The sequence below is a fragment of the Elephas maximus genome, chromosome 22, assembly GCF_024166365.1.
Source record: "Elephas maximus indicus isolate mEleMax1 chromosome 22, mEleMax1 primary haplotype, whole genome shotgun sequence".
Taxonomy (NCBI): Eukaryota; Metazoa; Chordata; class Mammalia; order Proboscidea; family Elephantidae; genus Elephas; species Elephas maximus.
This window is the reverse complement of record NC_064840.1, coordinates 60,742,529-60,763,649: the sequence shown is the minus strand read 5'-3', so window position 1 is coordinate 60,763,649 and position 21,121 is coordinate 60,742,529. Positions and strand designations below refer to the sequence as shown.

At 36.5% G+C, this 21,121-nt stretch overlaps 1 protein-coding gene across 1 annotated transcript in view; it reads right to left on the bottom strand.

Moving 5' to 3' along the window:
* Nucleotides 1-21,121, bottom strand: part of LOC126065480 (disintegrin and metalloproteinase domain-containing protein 2-like) — a 68,277-nt gene that overhangs the window by 27,485 nt on the left and 19,671 nt on the right. The window contains exons 7-10 of the mRNA XM_049865502.1: nucleotides 13,508-13,576; nucleotides 12,805-12,876; nucleotides 12,072-12,238; nucleotides 9,403-9,484 (exon numbers count right to left, since the gene is read on the bottom strand). Coding sequence (XP_049721459.1) covers nucleotides 9,403-9,484; nucleotides 12,072-12,238; nucleotides 12,805-12,876; nucleotides 13,508-13,576 — 390 coding nt within the window. The remainder of the gene's footprint in view (nucleotides 1-9,402; nucleotides 9,485-12,071; nucleotides 12,239-12,804; nucleotides 12,877-13,507; nucleotides 13,577-21,121) is intronic.

The following is a 21,121-nucleotide window of genomic DNA, read 5'->3' as shown; positions in this document are numbered from 1 at the left end:
ATGTGGTTTTTTTTTTTTTTTTTGTCTACCTGGTCCATCAATTACTGAGAAAGGAGTGTCGAAGTCTCCAAATGTGATTTCTTTTTTTAGTCTTGTTAATTTTTTCCAAGTGTATGAAACTCAGGTGCATGAATATAAAAGAGTTTTATGTCTTCTTGATTACTTTATTGTTTTAGCAGTATAAAATATATCACTATCTCTAGTTATGCTAATTGTTAGAAGTCTAATTTATCTGAGACCATTCTTATGATCAGTGTTTCCATGTTTTCTCTTTTTCCACTCTTTTGTTTTAACTCATCTGTGGAATTATGTTTCTATTGAATTTCTGTAAAAGTAATATGTTGTTGTTGTTGTGTGCCATCTACTTAATTCTGATTCTATATGACAGAATACAACTGCCCAACACGATTTCCTAGGCTATAATCTTTACAGCAGTAGATCACCAGGTCCTTTTACCTGCAGAGCAGCTGGTGGGTTCCAACTGCTGACCCTTTAGTTAGCAGCCGAGTGCTTAACTATTATGCCACCTTGACTCTTTGAAAGTCATATAGTGGTATATACCTGTCTTTTATCAGAATATTTAGACCATTTATCTCTAATGTAATTATTGATATTATGTTTAAACCTATAATCTTATCATTTCTCTTTGTTCCACCTGTTCTTTGGTTTTTTAATAACCCTTTTCTAACTTCTTTTAGAATAAGAGAACGTTATTTAGTATTCCATTTTCCCCCTCTATTGGTTTTCATCTATAATTCCTTGTTTTATTTTATAATGGTTGATCTAGAAACTGATAAATGCATCTTTGATTTACCATAATCTACCTTGAATATTATACTTGCTGTTGTTGTTAAGTGCTATTGAGTCAGTTCTGACTTATAGCGACCCTGCGTAAAACAGAACAAAATACTGCTTCGTCCTGCACCATTCTCACAATCATTGTTATGCTTGAGACCATTGTTGCAGCCTCTATGTCAATCTGCCTTAGTAAGGGTCCTCTTTATGAAGCATCATGTGCTTCTCCAGGGGCTGATCCCTCCTGATAACATGTCCAAAGTATGTGAGATGTAGTCTTGCCATCCTTGCTTCTAAGAAGATTTGTTCATTCTTTTGGCAGTCCATGGTATAGTCAATATTCTTCACCAACACCACAATTCAAAGGCAACAATACTTCAGTCTTCCTTATTCTTCGTCCTCCAGCTTTTGCATGTATATGAGGCGATCGAAAATACCATGGCTTAGGTCAGGCACACCTTAGTCTTCAAGGTGACATCTTTGCTTTTGAACACTTTAAAGAGGTCTTTTGCAGCAGATTTGCTCAATGCAACGTGTCATTTGATTTCTCGGCTGCTGCTTCCATGAGTGTTGATAGTGGACCCAAGTAAAATGAAATCCTTGATAACATCATCTTTTCTCAATTTATCACGATGTTGCTTATTGGTCCAGTTGTGAGGATTTTTGTTTTCTTTATGTTGAGGTATAATCCATACTGAAGGGTGTGGTCTTCGATCTTCATCAGTAAGTGCTTCAAGTCCTCTTCACTTTCAGCAAAGCAAGGTTGCGTCATCTGCATAGCACAGGTTATTAATGAGTCTTCCTCCAATAATGTTGCCCTGTTCCTCCTCATACAGTCCAGATTCTTGTATTATTTGCTCAGCATACAGAGTGAATAAATATGGTGAAAAAATACAATTCTGACGCACACCTTTCCTGACTTTAAACCACATAGTATCCCCTTGCTCTATTCAAATGACTGCCTCTTGGTCTACATATGGGTTCCTCATGAGCACAATTAAGTGTTCTGGAATTCCCATTCTTTGCAATGTTATCCATAACTTGTTATGATCCACACAGTTGAATGCCTTTGCATAGACAACAAAATACTGGTAAGCTTCTTTATAGTGCTCTCTGCTTTTAGCCAAGATCCATCTGACATTAGCAATGATACCCCCGGTTCCACATTCTTTTCTAAATCCTACTTGAATTCTGGCAGTTCCTGTTGATGTACTGCTGCAGTCACTTTTGAATGATCTTCAGCAAAATTTTACTTGCATGTGATATTGATATTGTTCCATAATTTCTGCATTACACTGGGTCACCTTTCTTTGGAATAGGCATAAATATGGATTTCTTCCAGTAGGTTGGACAGGTAGCTGTCTTCCAAATTTCTTGGCATAGATGAGTGAGCACTTTCAGGGCTGCATCTGTTTGTTGAAACATCTCAATTGATATTCCACCAATTCCTGGAGCCTTGTTTTTTGCCAATGCCTTCAGTGCACCTTGGGCCTCTTCCTTCAGTACCATTGGTTCCTTATGATATGCTACCTCCTGAAATGATTAAACATCAACCAATTCTTTTGGGTTTAGTGACTGTGTATTCCTCCCATAGTCTTTTGATGCTTCCTGTGTTGTTTAATATTTTTCCAGTACAATCTTTCAATAATGCAACTAGAGGCTTGAATTTTTTCTTCAGTTCTTTCAGCTTGAGAAATACTGAGCAGATTCTTCCCTTTTGGTTTTCTAACTCCAGATCTTTGTACAAGTCATTATAATACTTTACTTTGTCTTCTCTTGCTGCCCCTTGAAATCTTTTGTTCAGCTATTTTACATCATCATTTCTTTCATTTGCTTTAGCTACTCAATGTTCAAGAGCAAGTTTCACAGTCTCTTCTGACATCCATTTTGGTCTTTTCTTTCTTTCCTATCCTTTTAATTATGTTTTTCTCTCTTCATGTATGGTGTCCTTGATGTCATTCTGCAACTCCTTTGGTCTTTAGTGTTCAATGCATCAAACCTCTCCTTGAGAAGGTTTTTAAATTCAGGTGGGTTATATTCAAAGTCATACTTTTGCTCTCATGTGATTGTTCCAATTTTCTTCAGCTTCAACTTAAGCTTGGATATGAGTAATTGGTAGTTTGTTCCACAGTCAGTCCCTGGCCTTGTTCTGACTGATGATATCGAGCTTTTCCATCATCTCTTTCTACAGATGTAGTTGATAGATTCCTGCATATTCCATCAGGTGAAGTCCACATGTATAACTGCCATCTCTAGTGTTGAATAAAGGTATTTGCAATGAAGAAGTCGCTGGTTTTTGGAAATTCATGTTATTTCCAACATCATTTCTATCATCAAGGCCATATTTTCCAACTACCTATCCTTACTTGTTTCCAACTTTCACATTCCAATCACCAGTAATTATCAATGCATCCTGATTGCATGTTCAACCAATTTCAGACTGCAGAAGTTGATAAACGTCTTCAATTTCTTCATCTTTGGCCTTAGTGGTTAGCGTGTAAATTTGAATAATAGTCATATTAACTGGTCTTCCTTGTAGGCATATGGATGTTATCCTATTACTGACAGCGTTGTACTTCAGGATAGATCTTGAAATGTTCTTTTTGATGATGAATGCAACATTATTCCTCTTCAAGTTGTCATTCCTGGCAAAGCACACCATATGATTGTACCAGTGCCAGTACATTTCAGCTCACTAATGCCTAGGATATCAATGTTTATATGTTCCATTTCATTTTTGACATTCCACTTTCTGGTTAATAACAGATATTTACAGCTGTTTCTTCTCACCTTGAGTTGTGCCACATCAGCAAACGAAGGTCCTGAAAGCTTGACTCCATCTATGTCATTAAGTTTGACTCCACTTTGAGGAGGCAACTGTTTCCCAGTCATATTTTGGGTGCTCTCCAACCTGAAGGGCTTATCTCCTGGCACTGTAACAGACAGTGTTCCGTTACTATTCATAAGGTTTTCACGGGCTAATTTTTTCAGAAGTAGACCTCCAGGTCTTTCTTCCTAGTCTTAGTCTGGAAGCTCAGTTAAAACCTGTTTGCCATGGGTGACCCCGCTGTATTTGAATAGCTTCCAACATCTCAGCAACACACAAGCCCCCACAGTACAACAAGCTGACAGACATGTAGGGAAATAGCATACTACTTAGCAGTTAATGTATAAAGGTTATACTCTAATTTCATTTATAACCATCCTATTTTTTATTTTCTATCATTGAATTTTTTTATAACAATTTATATTACATATCCACAATGGCACTTTTTTTTTTTTTGGTTTTGCTTTAAACTGGAGTATGCCCTTCAAAGAGGATAGAAAAAGTATTAATAATTTGTTTACATATTTCTCTTATTTAACAATCATGGAAATTTGCAATTCATCCTGTAGATTTGAGTTTGCACTAATATTATTTCTCTTCAGACTGAAGAAGTTCTTTTAACATTTCTTAATATGCAGGTCAACTGATGACAAATTTTCAATTTTGTTTAAATAAATAATATTTGTTCTTTAATTTTGAAAAACATTTTCACTCAATATAAAATTGTAGGCCTTTTAAAGATGTTGTATTGGCTTTCACTATCTCTAACGAGAGGTTAGCCACTTTTTTTGTAACATTTATCCTCTTTAGAAAATGTGTCATCTGTCTGGCTGGTTCTTCTTTATCTAGGGTTTTTAGTAGTTTGATTATTGTATGCCTAGATATAAAAGGGTTTTTTCTTTATTATTATTAATCTTTCTTAGGATTTGCTAAATTTCTTGGATATCTGAATTTATATTTTTTATGAATTCAGAGTTTTTAGCTACTAGATATTTTTATATATGTTTTTGCTCACTGTCTCTCTTCTCTCCTCCAGAGACTCCAATTACATATATGTTAGACTGCTTATTATTGTCCCAAAGTTTGCCAAGATTCATTTCATTTTACTTCATTTTTTAATGTATTTTTCCTTAAACTAGATACCTTCTATTCTTTTATCCTTAAGTTTGTAGCTTTTTTTTTTTTTTTAAGTTCCATGAAAGCATTTATGATTAAAAAAATAGCTATGCCAAATCATTGCTCCCTAATTCCATTATTTAGGTCAACACATATTCTATTTCAATTGATTTCTTTTTTTCTTGTTTATGGATTATCTTGTCCTGTTTCTTCATATGTCCAGTAATTTTGGATGGAGTACTGAAGATTGTTGAAAATACTTTGCAGAGACTCTTGAATCTCTTATATTTTTCTATAAAGTATTGACTTTTTTTTTACAAGGCAGTTAAGTTCTGTTTTTCTCCCCTGTGAGGCCAACACATGAAAATATTTAGTCAATTGAGTTGGCAGTATCACTGAGAACTTATGTAATTCAATATATTTAGAATACTGGCTATAAATAAATAAATATGAATGTGATAAATATATATATATATACACTCACGCCTCACATATTGACATAGTTTTAAGTTCCAAAGACCAGATCATTATGTGAAAATTGGCATTATGTGAAAGTTAGGGTGCATGTCACACCCCCAAGAAAACTCCTTTTTCAGTTGATTGACTGTTCACATCAGGCCACAAAAATGGAGGATGACCACATCAGATCACAATATGGAGGAGAACCACATCAGGTCACAAAATGAAGAATGACTGCATCATTACATAACTGCCAAACTGCTGAGAATCATGTCCCAGCCAAGTAACATATCTCCATAACCATAACAGCCAGTATTACGCTTACCTCACACCTCAGCGTTTGTTACCGCTAGATATGTGTCATTATTGCACAAAATAGACTGATAGTATATTTTTTTTACTATTGTCGTAAATGCAAAGTGTCAGATAATGAGATAATAAGTGAGAAGGGTGTGTGGGTGGGTGTGTGTGTGTATATAGAAATATATATGTATATATGTATACATGCATGTATACTTGTATGTATAGTGTATATATGTAGAGATTATATCTTATTTCTGTCAATTAAAAGGGTACAGAAGCAGTGGCATACCAATAATGATGAGACCACCTACCATTCAGATCTTAACCTAATACTATTCTCCAGTAAAAGTATTTACAGTGACTGACAATCAGTATAATAATAAAAAAAAATCTGTTGCCATCAAGTCAACTCCAACTCATAGTGACCCTATAGAACTGAGCAGAACTGCCCCACAGAGTTTCCAAGGAGTGGCTGGTAGATTCGAACTGCCAACATTTTGATTAGCAACAATAGCACGTAACTGCTACGCCACCAGGGTTTCCAACATAATAATAGTATTGCATTATAATTGCATTATAACCTATTAATCAAGTTATAATTCATGAGTTCACACTGATATGAATAAATAAGAATTCACAGCTCTCCCTTGCAGTAGCAAGACAATTAGTAAACATAAAAGAAATTATGTAACTCACAAATCATCAGTGGGAAAATAGTAATTTTATCATAATGAGACCTACCAGAGATCACCTTATGAAAGCAACCTAAATTAAATATTGCCAGTGAGAACTTGTCATCATATACCATCTGATATTACCCACCAAGCAGGACACAACCCAATACCAATTCTATGGTATACAGGACAAAAATGTGTAACTTGAATCCAATCATGAGAAAATATTAGAAAACCCAAATGAAGGGACATCACAACTGCCATATATTCTTCACAGACACACGCATGCACAGGAAAGGCGTTGTTTTGATAATTTAAAAAAGGTGAATAGATACTGTTTATTAGCTAATGCCACTATATCTAGGTTTCATATCTTGATTTCCTCCAGTGTAATGTTGCTATGTAAAAATGTGTGCCTTTGTGCTTAGAAAATACACACTCAAATATTTACAGGTAAGAGGGCATGCAGTCTTCCACTTTTCCTCAAATGGTTCAGAAACAAGTGTGTGTGTGAGTGCGTATGTGTATGGAGAGAGAGAAAGAGGGTGATAAGAGTAAGTAGGGCAAAATGTAAATCATTGGTGAATCCAGCAAAGTGATGGAGTTCTTTGTATTATTCTTCTGACTGCTTTTAAGTTTGAATAATAACAAAATAATGAGTTTCTAAATGGGATTAAAGTACAGTGAAAAAATGAAAAGAGCCATAAAGGAATGGATAGGGATGATGGAAAGAGTATGACTCCCTACCTAAAAAGACTTGTTTCTGGGCTAGGATTTGGTAATACACTGAAGTTTTAAATGAAACCTATACTCTAAGTGATGGCTCCAATTATGGATATTTTTTGAGCCCTGATGGCACAGTGGTTAAGAGCTTGGCTGTGAACCAAAGGTTGGCAGTTCGAATCCACTAGCTGCTCCTTGGAAACCCTATGGGATGGTTCTACTCTGTCCTATAGAGTCACTGTGAGTTAGAACCAACTCAAGGGCAAAGGGTTTGGTTTAGTTTGGAAATAAAAACTGACAGGTCTTTAAATTATGGTTTCATGTTCAACATTAAACATGTGATTGGATTTACACACAGTATTCTAGTAATCTTCCACTGCAGTGAGCAGTAATTTGATTATATTACCTTCTGAAACTGGAAATACGGATTGTGATATAGAGTTAAATTTATGAAAACCCGTCTTTGAAAATCTCTGAATTTTCTGGCTTTTATATTTCTATCTCTATGTCCTGTTGAAAACAGAATATTTTTCAGTAAAGATAAACATATTCATTAAAAATGAGAGCACAATTATGTGAATTGCTGTTCATTCATTCATGGAATGTCTGACCAAGATTTTTCTTTTGTGAATAGTTTAAAAGTATTTTAGTAGTTACTTTAATTTTTTTATTTTTACTAAATTATTTATGTAACTATTTTTTAGCTTAATAAAAAATAATAACTGATACTTGCTGTGGGGAAAAAAAAAAAACAGCGCCTACGGATATGGTCCTTATACTGTATTCCACAGACTGCGGTTGAGATGGAGAGACACTGATTATGTGACTATTAGAAGGCTGGGCCTCAGATATTTCAGTCAGTGTTTAGTGCTAGATGATTGCCTGCATCTCTTTCTAACTCCATGTTCAGTCATGTTGGTTGGTAACTTGAAATTGGCTTTGATGAAAGTATGGAAATCAGAAAAAAAAACAATACACCACTGTCAGTGTGTTACTCTTATGGACATTGGCATAAGCAGCCTAGGCTATAGCTGAGTTTTCCTGTGAAAGGGCAGGCAATACTTCCCCCAAAGCAGTCAGGGGAAGAAGAATAAACAAATTGAAGTGTTATCATTATAGAAACCAGCTGTCCTCTGCCCTAGAGCCACCCAATCTTTGTAAATTCCTGTTCCAGTTGTTTTTTTTTTTCCCCTCCTTGGGCCATGAATTCTCTTTTCCTCTCTCTCTTGTTCCCTCTCTGTCATGTCTCTCTCTCTTCTCTCTCATTCTCACTCTTAATTTCCGTCTTTAGTTATTTCCTAGCATCCATGTTCTCTCTCTCGAGGGCTGATTTTCAGGCAAGAATTTGAACCAGGAACCTGATGTTACCTTTACTAAAATAGCATTTTCATTGAAGAGATTTCTTTGCTCAAACAAATCTTTGAGAGTTTTCTTTTTTTTTTTTTCTGTCCTACCGAAAACTACTAAACACAAATTACCAGTTTCTTTCCAATATAAACCTTTTGTTTCAGCAAACCACTTTCCTAATGTTTCCACTAACATGCCATGTCCGCCATTTCTGAAATATTATCTTCTCTGCTAATTTCTCCTTCAGGGTTCAGCAAATGTTATCTCTTCATTTTGCCTTTCCTGACTTTTCATTCTTTTTCTCTGTTCCTTTAACGGTATCGAAAACTTAGATCACATAGGTCATTGGTCACATACTGTTGTTGTTGTTAGTTGTCTCAAGTTGGCCCAACTCATGGAAACCCCATGCACAATGGAACAAAATGACGCCTGTTCCCGCATCATCCCCATGATTGGCCAAACCACTGTGATCTAGAGGAATTTCAATGTCTGATTTTGGGAAGTGGATCACCAGTCCTTTCTTCCTAGTCTATCTTCGTCTAGAAGCTCTGCTGAAACCGAATGAACACCATAGCAACATGCAAGCTTCCACTGTGAGATAGGTGGTGGCTGCAGATATAGCCTTTCAATAATATTTTATTTAATTTTGCCTTTTCTCACATGCCCCTTTAAAACTCAGACTACTGCTATGTAAAATATGCACTCAGTGAATTACCACTTAATTGAGTAAAATTATTTTTAAAATGTTGGGAAGGGCCTTCACTTGTGTAAGCCTCCTGGCCTCGCTCTGCCAGCACCTCACTCAATAAGTAAGAAAATGTACAAATAGAACTTTTGAGTTAAAATTTTCAAAGGTCAAAATTTGAATTTATGAAAGCTTGACAAATAAATTGTAATAAGACTGAAATAGATTATAACCATTAAATGTAGTATCTTTTTAAAGAATGAGAATGAAAAGATTAAAATGTTCATAACTACTGGGTTAAAGGGCCATTTTTATTCCAAATAATTTGATTAGTGGCAGTGACTGAAATTCCTAGAATGTTATGCGAATATTAATTGCTTAGATGAAATAAAAATTAGGATTTTTTTCACTGTATATTTCCCTGGCTAGATAGCAAACTAATTATATATATTTGCCAAGTAAACTTTACCTACCAGAGCAACACCTCCTGCATTTTTTCCATCACACATCTTTCCTTTTAATGTTGCGCCAACATACCTTGATTTTTCTCTGTAACTTAATTTTTAAAAAAATTCATCAACACATATTTTGTAAAAGTGGAAGCAATCAATATTAAATTTCCCTATGGCAATTAAAATATTTCCATATTCATATTAAACTCATAAATATTTACTCAAAACATTAAAACTAAAAACTCATTGCCATTGAATCTGTTCTGACTCATAGCAACCCTATATAGAACAGAGTAGAAGACCCCATAGGGTTTCCAAGGAGCGGCTGATGGCTTTGAACTGCCAACCTTTTGCTTAGCAGCTGATCTCTTAACTACTGCACCACCAGGGCTCCATAAAAATGTAAAGTGAGTAAATGTGAGTCATATTTAAAATGAATAAGATATTATATATTTAAAATAAAAATAAAGAAAATATCTTCATGTGATATTCTCATGTATAAAATTTCACATTTTCTATAGAATATTTTATTAATAAACAAAAAATAATTAAAATAATTATATATCAAATGCTTTAAAATTAGCAGGCTTTAATAACACAGATGAGGAAAGTACAGAATCAATCCTTGAGTTGAATCCTGCCCTCAGTCTGAGAGAGTTAGTCTGCTGGACTTACGCAAAGGTATAGGTTATGTCTGGAACATAGAATAAAAAGGTGAGCTTCTTGGATCAAATAGACACATGAGCCTATGTTGTTATCACCTGTCTGAAGGGGAGATGAGAGGGTAGAGAGGGTCAGAAGCTGGCCGAATGGACACGAAAAGAGAGAGAGGAGGGAAGGAGTGCGCTGTCTCATTAGGGCGAGAGTAATTAGGAGTATATTGCAAGTGATTTACAAGTTTTCGTATGAGAATCCGACTTGATTTGTAAACTTTCACTTAAAGCATAATAAAAATTAAAGAATAAAAAGCACTGGAAAGAAGACAGAAAAAAAATTTATAAGTCAAATATTGTTCTGACTATTACAAAAACCAAACCCACTGCCACTGAGTTGATTCTGACTCATAGCAACCCTACGGGACAGAGTAGAATTGCCCTGTAGAGTTTCCAAGGAGCGTCTGGTGGATTCGAACTGTTAACCTCTCGGTTAGCAGCTGTAGCACTTAACCTCCACACCAGCAGGGCTTCCCTCTTGACTATTAAGAACAACAACAAAAAATACAGAAACCAAACCCGTTGCCGTTGAGTTGATTCTGACTCATAGTGACCCTATAGGACAGAGTAGAACTGCCCCATAGAGTTTCAAAGGAGCATCTGATGGATTCCAACTACTGACCTTTTCATCAGCAGCCATAGCTCTTAACCAGTACGCCACCAGGGTTTTCATTAAGAACAAGAAGAAAGAATATATTATCTAGTAGGCCGGCTTAAAAATATACTTGTAATAAAGTGGGATATATGTTAAAGTATAGAAATATTTAAAATTTACCATAGTGTGGCTATTTCTTTGCAATTTCTTTTGTATTTACTGGCATTAAAACATAAGATGAAAGAATACTTTCTCTGTTCCTAAAATTTCGAGACTTCCCTTGAGAAATATTTTTGCTAGTATTTTTGGGAAAATGATGCTTTATACACTATGTGGTAAAAAAAAAAAATGTGGTAAGATAATGTTTATTCATCATCTAAACTCAGAGAAAGTTCCTGCTTTTGTAAGTTGCCGTGTTACCTTGTTAATATTTTTGCACTGAAATCATAAAGGCCTCAATTCTTATTTGGACTTTTATTACTTCATATCTGCATACTCAATGATTAGGTTCACATGTGGAAGAATCTTTTTTTTTTTTCATCTATGCCCCTAATTCTACATATTGGTATTACAATTTTGGTTTATGGATACTAAGGCTTTTTAAAAAAACAAAATTAAGTCTAATTGTAAAAGGTCAGTATTTTTGTTTCATTTTAAAGTATGATCTTCAGGTCCTTCTATTCCACCCAGTACTCTGGGAACACTTTCTCTGTAATTGTATATTGGTACCATTTACCAGCCACGTAAGAAAATAATCTGCTAAACACCATAATCACAGAGGACTCACTTTTGGTCCTCATTGACCTATTGTTCCTTTCTTCTATATTTCCTTTTCTCAGGTAATCTTCGCGTCTGTTTCTCTATTCCTCAATGGCTGAGAAAACAATACAGCCAAAAGCTAAGATATTCCTCGGTTGGCTTCTCTTTATTCTCTTAGCTGGAGATTTTAAAAAGGTTTAGGAGAGAGAATCTGGGCAGGACTGAACTTCACTTTTATGCCAGAAAGTCAATTGACTTATTTCAATAATTCTGATCTGGTATAAGAACTTTGCCATTGAAAAATGCTATCTCTGCTAAGGGCCTTATGTCAGAAAGTGGTATGAATATTTTTCTCCAAAACAAAAACATTTATAAGAAATTAATAGAGTTTTTGTTTATATTAGCTATATCATTGCCAAGGAGCCCTGGTAGTGCCATGGTTAAATGTTCCAACCCACCAGCTGCTCGCAGGGGTAGGACGTGGCAGTCTACTTCTGTAAACATTACAGCTTTGGAAACCCTATGGGGCCGTTCTACTCCATCTGACATGGTGGCTATGGGTCAGAATCTACTTGATGGTAATGGGTTCAGGTTTTATAGTATTGCCAAGATGTTGTACTCACACAAGTAAGAATGCCACATCATGGGGACGCAAAACAAGATAACTCTTTTTCCAGTTTAAAAATCTGTGCAATAATTCATTAGCTTCTCCAGTTACAGAAATCTTATTGTCATCTATCCAAAGCTCCAATGAAGACAGAATTAATGTGATATTAAATGACGTGAACATCTAAAATAGAATATGTGCAGAAAATATGTTCAAAATCTAAATCGATTTGGGAATAAATTTACTAAAATGCACACAATAGTGAATATAATTTTCATGAACTATCACAAAAATTAAACAGTTAAACTGGAAGCCTACATTGTGTATTTCAAAGCATTTTAATGAATAGTTAATACCAGTACTAATAGTATTGATAAAACCAAAAACCAAACCTGTAGCCATCAAGTCGATTCCGACTCATAGCGACCCTACGGGATAGAGTAGAACTGCCCCATAGAGTTTCCAAGGAGTGCCTGGTGTATTCAAACTCCTGACCCTTTGGCAAGCAGCTGTGGCACTTAACCACTATGTCGCCAGGGTTTCCAAATAGTATGGATGGTCATGATTTATTATATGCTTATATTTGTTCAGGCTTCATGCAAACCACTTTATTTCCTGTAATCCTAAGAATAACCGCATAAAGTAGGAATAGTTATTATTCCCATTTTACAGATGAGAAAATCAAGATACCATATAGGTTCTGTAAAAAGTACAAACAAATGCAAAGCAGTAAAAAGGCAAACACTTACTGCACTGACAAATCCAATCACCTGGAAAACTTTCTGAGTGACAGCAGCTGGGTCAGCACCCATATGGTCATACTGAAAGATATTTTATTAATATGTATTAAATAATGCTTTATTGTGTTTTTGGTGAGAGTTTACACAACAGGGTAGGTTCCCATCTGACAACTTCCACACAAATTGGTCAAGGATATTAGTTACAGTTTTTGCAGTGTGTCAACATTCTCTTTAATTGTGTCCTGGTCGTTCCGTTTCCGGTATTCGTTTCCCAGTCTCCTTACCTTCTCATCTTTGGTTTAGATTAAATGTTGACCATTTGGACTTATACAGAGGATTTTTGAGTTGAGCACTAATCTAATTGGTAATATCCTTTATTTCACATGTCACTGTGACTTTCTGTTAAAAGGTGATCTAGGGTGAGTTTTGGTTCAAGGTTTATAGAGTGTCTTAGGGTGATAGACTCAGGGAGTCCTCTGGTTCCAAAAGACTACTTTTTTATTGGAGGGTTTTTCTTATAAAAATTGTAAACCTTTAACAGCAATTTAATTTCTACTTTTTAAAATTTTATCAGTTTAAAATGTTAAAAGTAGAGTCAAATTTTAAAATTATTACTGTATTCTACAGAAGAAAATATTATGTCACCTTATTTTCATAACCTTTTAAAGTAAATAAAATGTCAAATAGAACAAATAAGTCAAAATAAACTCACCAAATTTTTTTCAACAACAACATGAATTTCTAAATACCAAGTGTACGATGTAATGTTATCCAATTGTAACTATAAAGAAAAACGAAATTTGCAAATTTTATGTTAGAATAATCCTTTACTTTAATGCATATCAGCATTATTAATAAACACAAAATGGAAAAATATGTTTTATATATAGAAAAATAGCCAGGTATTTCAAGAAAAATCATTTGGTGACTTGATTTTTTCCCACGTTAAGTGATTACTGCATGTAGCAGTGACCTGATAGCCTGGCCAAGGACCTTGAGACTGAAGTGTAGCTATCTCAGAATAGTCACTAAAATGGCACACTGCCTGAAAGCCTGGGACACAGCACTAGAAGCAAAAAGGGAAACTTAAATGCAGAAATTTTAAAGCAGTTTCTTATATTTATTTTAATTTACCTGCGTTTTTCTTCTGTTTCGCCTTAAGAACTTTACCTGGCTAACTGAAAGGAGCATTAAAGAGATCAGAAAACATGGGAGAGGGTTGAATATGGTAGAGATCAGGTAAGTGATGATGGCAATGACTTAAAGGAAACAATATAAAGGGGAATTTTTTTTTTTTTTTTTAAATAAGATCAGAGGACAAATTGAGAGCTTCTTGGTCAGCCATCTTTCTCCATATTGAAATTCTCTTTCCAGAGGCAATCGTTCATTCCAGAATGAAGATGGGATTACTTTACGGCCTAACAAGAATTTAAAAAAAAAAAAAAAATTTTTTTTTTTTTTTTATTTATCCTAAAGCACGATGTTAATAGGAATATCACTACATACCTTATTGGAAACCACTGTTGCAATAAGGACTCTAAAGGGAGCCGGCGGATTGGAGAATTTAAAACCATATGTATATATATTTACTCTCCAACATAAATACTTTCTAGTTTTATTAGTTTTCTAATATTTCCTGAAGTAAGCCATGCTTATTTTCATATTTGAGATTGGGGAAATTGAGTTTGGTAGTACACTTAGGTTATTCATTCATTCGCCATATGGTACTTTTCAGTTACTGAAGAGTACCTTATGTAAAGAATATTTTTAGTTCTGTGTATGGAAAAAAAAAGACTTTATGATACAATCTAGTAGTAATGACTGAAATGTAGAAAACAAATTAATTAACTAATGAGAGCTCACTGCATACTTGGGTTCAGTAAAATATTATGGAATAATGTTGTAACTGAATGTAGAGGATAAAATAGGTGATGTGAGAGAACATTTAGTGCAGGAATTTACTACCATGGGAAGCAGGGAATGCTGCTGTATTTAAGCTGAGAGAAATATAATTAAGCATAAAGAGGGGGAAGGTTTCTAGAAAGGGAAATGCATAGACAAAGGAATGGAGATTTGAGGCAATATTGGAGAGATAATAAGAATCTACCTTAGGTAAAAAGTAGGAGAGAATGTGAAAATATATTTGAAGAGAAGGGGAGATAAAAGACTTTAAAAGAGCTCAAATAACAATTTATTGATAAGAGAAATACCTCCACACATCCATCAGTTTGCCATACTGTGGGGGCTTGTGTGTTGGCTGTGATGCTGGAAGCTATGCCACTGGTATTCAGACACCAGCAGGGTCACCCATGGAGAACAAGTTTCAGCTGAGCTTCCAGTCTAAGACAGACTAGGAAGAAGGAGCTGGTGGTCTACTTCTGAAAAGAATTAGCCAGTGAAAACCTTATAAACAGCAGTGGAACATTGTCTGATATCGTGCTGGAAGATGAGCCCCCCAGGTTGGAAGGCACTCAAAAGATGACTGGGGAAGAGCCACCTCCTCAAAGTAGAGTCGACCTTAATGATGTGGATGGAGTCAAACTTTTGCGAACTTCATTTGCTGATGTGGCATGACTCAAAATGAGAAGAAACAGCTGTAAATATCCATTAATAATCGGAACCTGGAATGTATGAAGTATGAATCTAGGAAAATTGGAACTCATCAAAAATGAAATGGAACACCTAAACATTGTTATCCCTAGGCACTAGTGAACTGAAATGGACTGGTATGGGCCATTTTGAATCAGACAACCATATAGTCTACTATGCTGGGAATGACAACTTGAAGAGGAATGGTGTTGCATTCATCATCAAAAAGAACACTTCAAGATTTATCCTTAAGTACAATGCTGTCAGCGATAGAAAAATTTTCTTATACCTACAAGGAAGACCAGTTAATATAACTATTATTCAAATTTACGCACCAACCACTAAGGCCAAAGGTGAAGAAACTGAAGATTTTTACCAACTTCTGCAGCCTGAAATTGATCGTACACGCAATCAGGATGCAGTGGTAATTACTGGTGATTGGACTGCAAAAGTTGGAAACAAAGAAGAAGGATCAGTAACTGGAAAATATGACCTTGGTGAGAGAAACAATGCCGGAGATTGAATGATAGAATTTTGCAAGACAAATGACTTCATTGCAAATACCTTTTTTCAGCAACATAAATGGCGCCTATACACATGGACCTCCCCAGATGGAATACACAGGGATCAAATTGACTACATCTGTGGAAAGAGACCATAGAAAAGCTCAATATCATCAGTTAGAATAAGGCCAGCGGCCAAATGTGGAACAGACCATCAGTTGCTCCTGTGCAAGTTCAAGCTGAAAAAAATCAGAGCAAGACCAAGAGAGCCAAAATACAACCTTGATTATATTCCACGTGAATTTACAGGTTGTCTCAAGAACAGATTTGACTCACTGAACACTAATTACTGAAGACCAGATGGATTGTGGAAGGACATCATACATGAAGAAGGCAAGAGGTCATTGAAAAGACAGGGAAGAAAGAAAAGGTCAAGATGGATGTCACAGGAGACTCTGAAACTTGCTCTTGAACGTCGAGCAGCTAAAGCAAAAGGAAGAACTGGTGAAGTAAAAGAACTGAACAGGAGTTTTTAAAGGATGGCTCGAGAAGACAAAGTGAAGTATTATATGACATGTGCAAACAGCTGGAGATAGAAAAGCAAAAGGGAAGAACACCCTCGGCGTTTCTCAAACTGAAAGAACTGAAGAAAAAATTCAAGCCTCAAGTTGCAATAGTGAAGGATTCTATAGGGAAAATATTAAATGACACAGGAAGCATCAAAAGAAGATGGAAGGAATACACTGAGTCATTATACCAAAAAGAATTGGTCAACATTCAACCATTTGAAGAGGCGGCATATGATCAGGAACCAATGGTACTGAAGGAAGATGTCCAAGCTGCTCTGAAGTCATTGGTAAAAAACAAGGCTCCAGGAATTGACAGGATATCAATTGAGGTGTTTCAACAACCGGATGCAGCACTGGAGGTGCTCACTTGTCTATGCCAAGAAATATGGAAGACAGCTTTCTGGCCAACCGACTGGAAGAGATCCATACTTATACCTATTCCCAAGAATGGTGATCCAACTGAATGTGGAAATCGTAGGACAATATCATTAATACCATACGCAAGCAAAATTTTGCTGAAGATCATTCAAAAGTGGCTGCAGCAGTATATCGACAAGGAACTGCCAGAAATCCAGGGCAGATTCAGAAGAGGATGTAGAACTAGGGATATCACTGGGGATGTCAGATCGATCTTGGCTGAAAGCAGAGGCTACCAGGAGGATGTTTACCTGTGTTTTATTGACTAAGCAAAGGCATTCGACTGGTGGATCATAGCAAATCATGGATAACATTGCGAAGAACGGGAATTTCAGAACACTTAAAAATATTATTGGGGCGGAGCCAAGATGGCGGACTAGGCAGACGCTACCTCGGATCCCTCTTACAACAAAGACTCGGAAAAACAAGTGAATCGATCACATACATAACAATCTACGAACCCTGAACAACAAACACAGATTTAGAGACGGAGAACGAACTAATACGGGGAAGCAGCGATTGTTTCCAGAGCCTGGAGCCAGCGTACCAGTCAGGTACGGCACAAGCACAGAGAGCTGCTCCACCCCCCTGAACTAACCCCGGGAGGGGGACCAGCCGGTTCTACGGGCGGCGTGGGACGCAGCCGGTAGGAGAAGTCCCCGGGAGGCAGTGACTGGTCTTGGAGCAGAAAGAGCAGCGTCCGAGCCGGGGGAACCGTCCTGCAGGGATTTGGACTGGACGCAGGTACACCATAAACACGGAGAGTTGCTCCACCCCCCTGAACTAACCCCGGGAAGGGGCCCAGCCGGGTCGCATGGGCAGCGTGGGACTCAGCCGGTAGGAAAAGTCCCCGGGAGGCAGCGACTGGTATTGGAACAGGGAGAACAGCGTCCCAGCCAGGACACTCGGTCACGGCACAAGCACGGGGAGCTGCTCCACCCATCTGAACTAACCCCGGGAGGAGGCCCAACTGGTTCTCGGGGGCGGCACGGCCACGTGGCTGGAGGGACAAGAAGTCCCTGGGAGGCAGTGACTGATTTTGGAGTCGAGAGTGCACCGTCCCAGTAGGGGAGCCTTGACGCTGGGCGTGGGGCTGGAAGCGGAGGATCTGACCCTGACTCCAGCGGGCCAGACCCCCCGGGGGCAATCTCCACACAGCCAGCACACATAGGCGAGGCGCCCGCGGGAATCTCAGATATAATAGTCATTACAAGCAAGACAAGCAACTCTGGCTATATTCTGAGGTGCTACTCTCCTATCTCTCTGTTCCTTCCCCCACCCTCCCCAGGCGGCTTCATTAACATCTGAATAGCCTGAGCCAGAGGGAGAACTCTGATAGGGATTTGACTGCATTTTTTTTTAGCGGATTTTCTGGAAAAACTAGTTTCCCAGTGATGGCTCGGAGACAACAATCCATATCAAACCACTTAAAGAAGCAGACCATGACAGCTTCTCCAACCCCCCAAACAAAAGAATCAAAATCTTCCCCAAATGAAGATACAATCTTGGAATTATCAGATACAGAATATAAAAAACTAATTTACAGAATGCTTAATGATATCACAAATGAAATTAGGATAACTGCAGAAAAAGCCAAGGAACACACTGATAAAACTGTTGAAGAACTCAAAAAGATTATTCAAGAACATAGTGGAAAAATTAATAAGTTGCAAGAATCCATAGAGAGACAACATGTAGAAATCCAAAAGATTAACAATAAAATAACAGAATTAGACAACGCACTACGAAGTCAGATGAGCAGACTCGAGCAATTAGAATGCAGACTGGGACATCTGGAGGACCAGGGAATTAACACCAACATAGCTGAAAAAAAATCAGACAAAAGAATTAAAAAAAATGAAGAAACCCTAAGAATTATGTGGGACTCTATCAAGAAGGATAACCTGCGGGTGATTGGAGTCCCAGAACAGGGAGGGGGGACAGAAAACACAGAGAAAATAGTTGAAGAACTCCTGACACAAAACTTCCCTGACATCATGAAAGACGAAAGGATATCTATCCAAGATGCTCATCGAACCCCATTTAAGATTGATCCAAAAAGAAAAACACCAAGACATATTATCATCAAACTCACCAAAACCAAAGATAAACAGAAAATTTTAAAAGCAGCCAGGGAGAAAAGAAAGGTTTCCTTCAAGGGAGAATCAATAAGAATATGTTCTGACTACTCAGCAGAAACCATGCAGGCAAGAAGGGAATGGGACGACATATACAGAACACTGAAGGAGAAAAACTGCCAGCCAAGGATCATATATCCAGCAAAACTCTCTCTGAAATATGAAGGCGAAATTAAGATATTTACAGACAAACACAAGTTTAGAGAATTTGCAAAAACCAAACCAAAGCTACAACAAATACTAAAGGATATTGTTTGGTCAGAGAACCAATAATATCAGATATCAGCACAACACAAGGACACAAAACAGAACGTCCTGATATCAACTCAAATAGGGAAATCACAAAAACAAACAAATTAAGATTAATTAAAAAAAAAATAAATACACATAACAGGGAATCATGGAAGTCAATAGGTAAAAGATCACAATAATCAAAAAGAGGGACTAAATACAGGAGGCATTGAACTGCCATATGGAGAGTGATACAAGGCAATATAGAGCAATACAAGTTAGGTTTTTACTTAGAAAAATAGGGGTAAATAATAAGGTAACCACAAAAAGGTATAACAACTCTATAACTCAAGATAAAAACCAAGAAAAATGTAACGACTCAACTAACATAAAGTCAAGCACTATGAAAATGAGGATCTCACAATTTACTAAGAAAAACGCCTCAGCACAAAAAAGTATGTGGAAAAATGAAATTGTCAACAACACACATAAAAAGGCATCAGAATGACAGCACTAAAAACTTATTTATCTATAATTACCCTGAATGTAAATGGACTAAATGCACCAATAAAGAGACGGAGAGTCACAGACTGGATAAAGAAACACGATCCATCTATATGCTGCCTACAAGAGACACACCTTAGACTTAGAGACACAAACAAACTAAAACTCAAAGGATGGAAAAAAGTATATCAAGCAAACAATAAGCAAAAAAGAAGAGGAGTAGCAATATTAATTTCTGACAAAATAGACTTTAGACTTAAATCCACCACAAAGGATAAAGAAGGACACTATATAATGATAAAAGGGATAATTGATCAGGAAGACATAACCATATTAAATATTTATGCACCCAATCACAGGGCTGCAAGATACATAAATCAAATTTAACAGAATTGAAAAGCGAGATAGATACCTCCACAATTATAGTAGGAGACTTCAACACACCACTTTCGGAGAAGGACAGGACATCCAGTAAGAAGCTCAACAGAGACACGGAAGATCTAATTACAACAATCAACCAACTTGACCTCATTGACTTATACAGAACTCTCCACCCAACTGCTGCAAAATATACTTTTTTTTCTAGTGCACATGGAACATTCTCTAGAATAGACCACATATTAGGTCATAAAACAAACCTTTGCAGAGTCCAAAACATCGAAATATTACAAAGCATCTTCTCAGACCACAAGGCAATAAAACTAGAGATCAATAACAGAAAAACTAGGGAAAAGAAATCAAATACTTGGAAAATGAACAATACCCTCCTGAAAAAAGACTGGGTTATAGAAGACATCAAGGAGGGAATAAGGAAATTCATAGACAGCAACGAGAATGAAAATACTTCCTATCAAAACCTCTGGGACACAGCAAAAGCAGTGCTCAGAGGCCAATTTATATCAATAAATGCACACATACAAAAAGAAGAAAGAGCCAAAATCAGAGAACTGTCCCTACAACTTGAACAAATAGAAACTGAGCAACAAAAGAATCCATCAGGCACCAGAAGAAAACAAATAATAAAAAAAATTAGAGCTGAACTAAATGAATTAGAGAACAGAAAAACAATTGAAAGAATTAACAAAGCCAAAAGCTGGTTCTTTGAAAAAATTAACAAAATTGATAAACCATTGGCTAGACTGACTAAAGAAATACAGGAAAGGAAACAAATAACCCGAATAAGAAATGAGAAGGACCACATCACAACAGAACCAAATGAAATTAAAAGAATCATTTCAGATTATTATGAAAAATTGTACTCTAACAAATTTGAAAACCTAGAAGAAATGGATGAATTCCTGGAAAAACACTACCTACCTACTAAACTAACACATTCAGAAGTAGAACAACTAAATAGACCCATAACAAAAAAAGA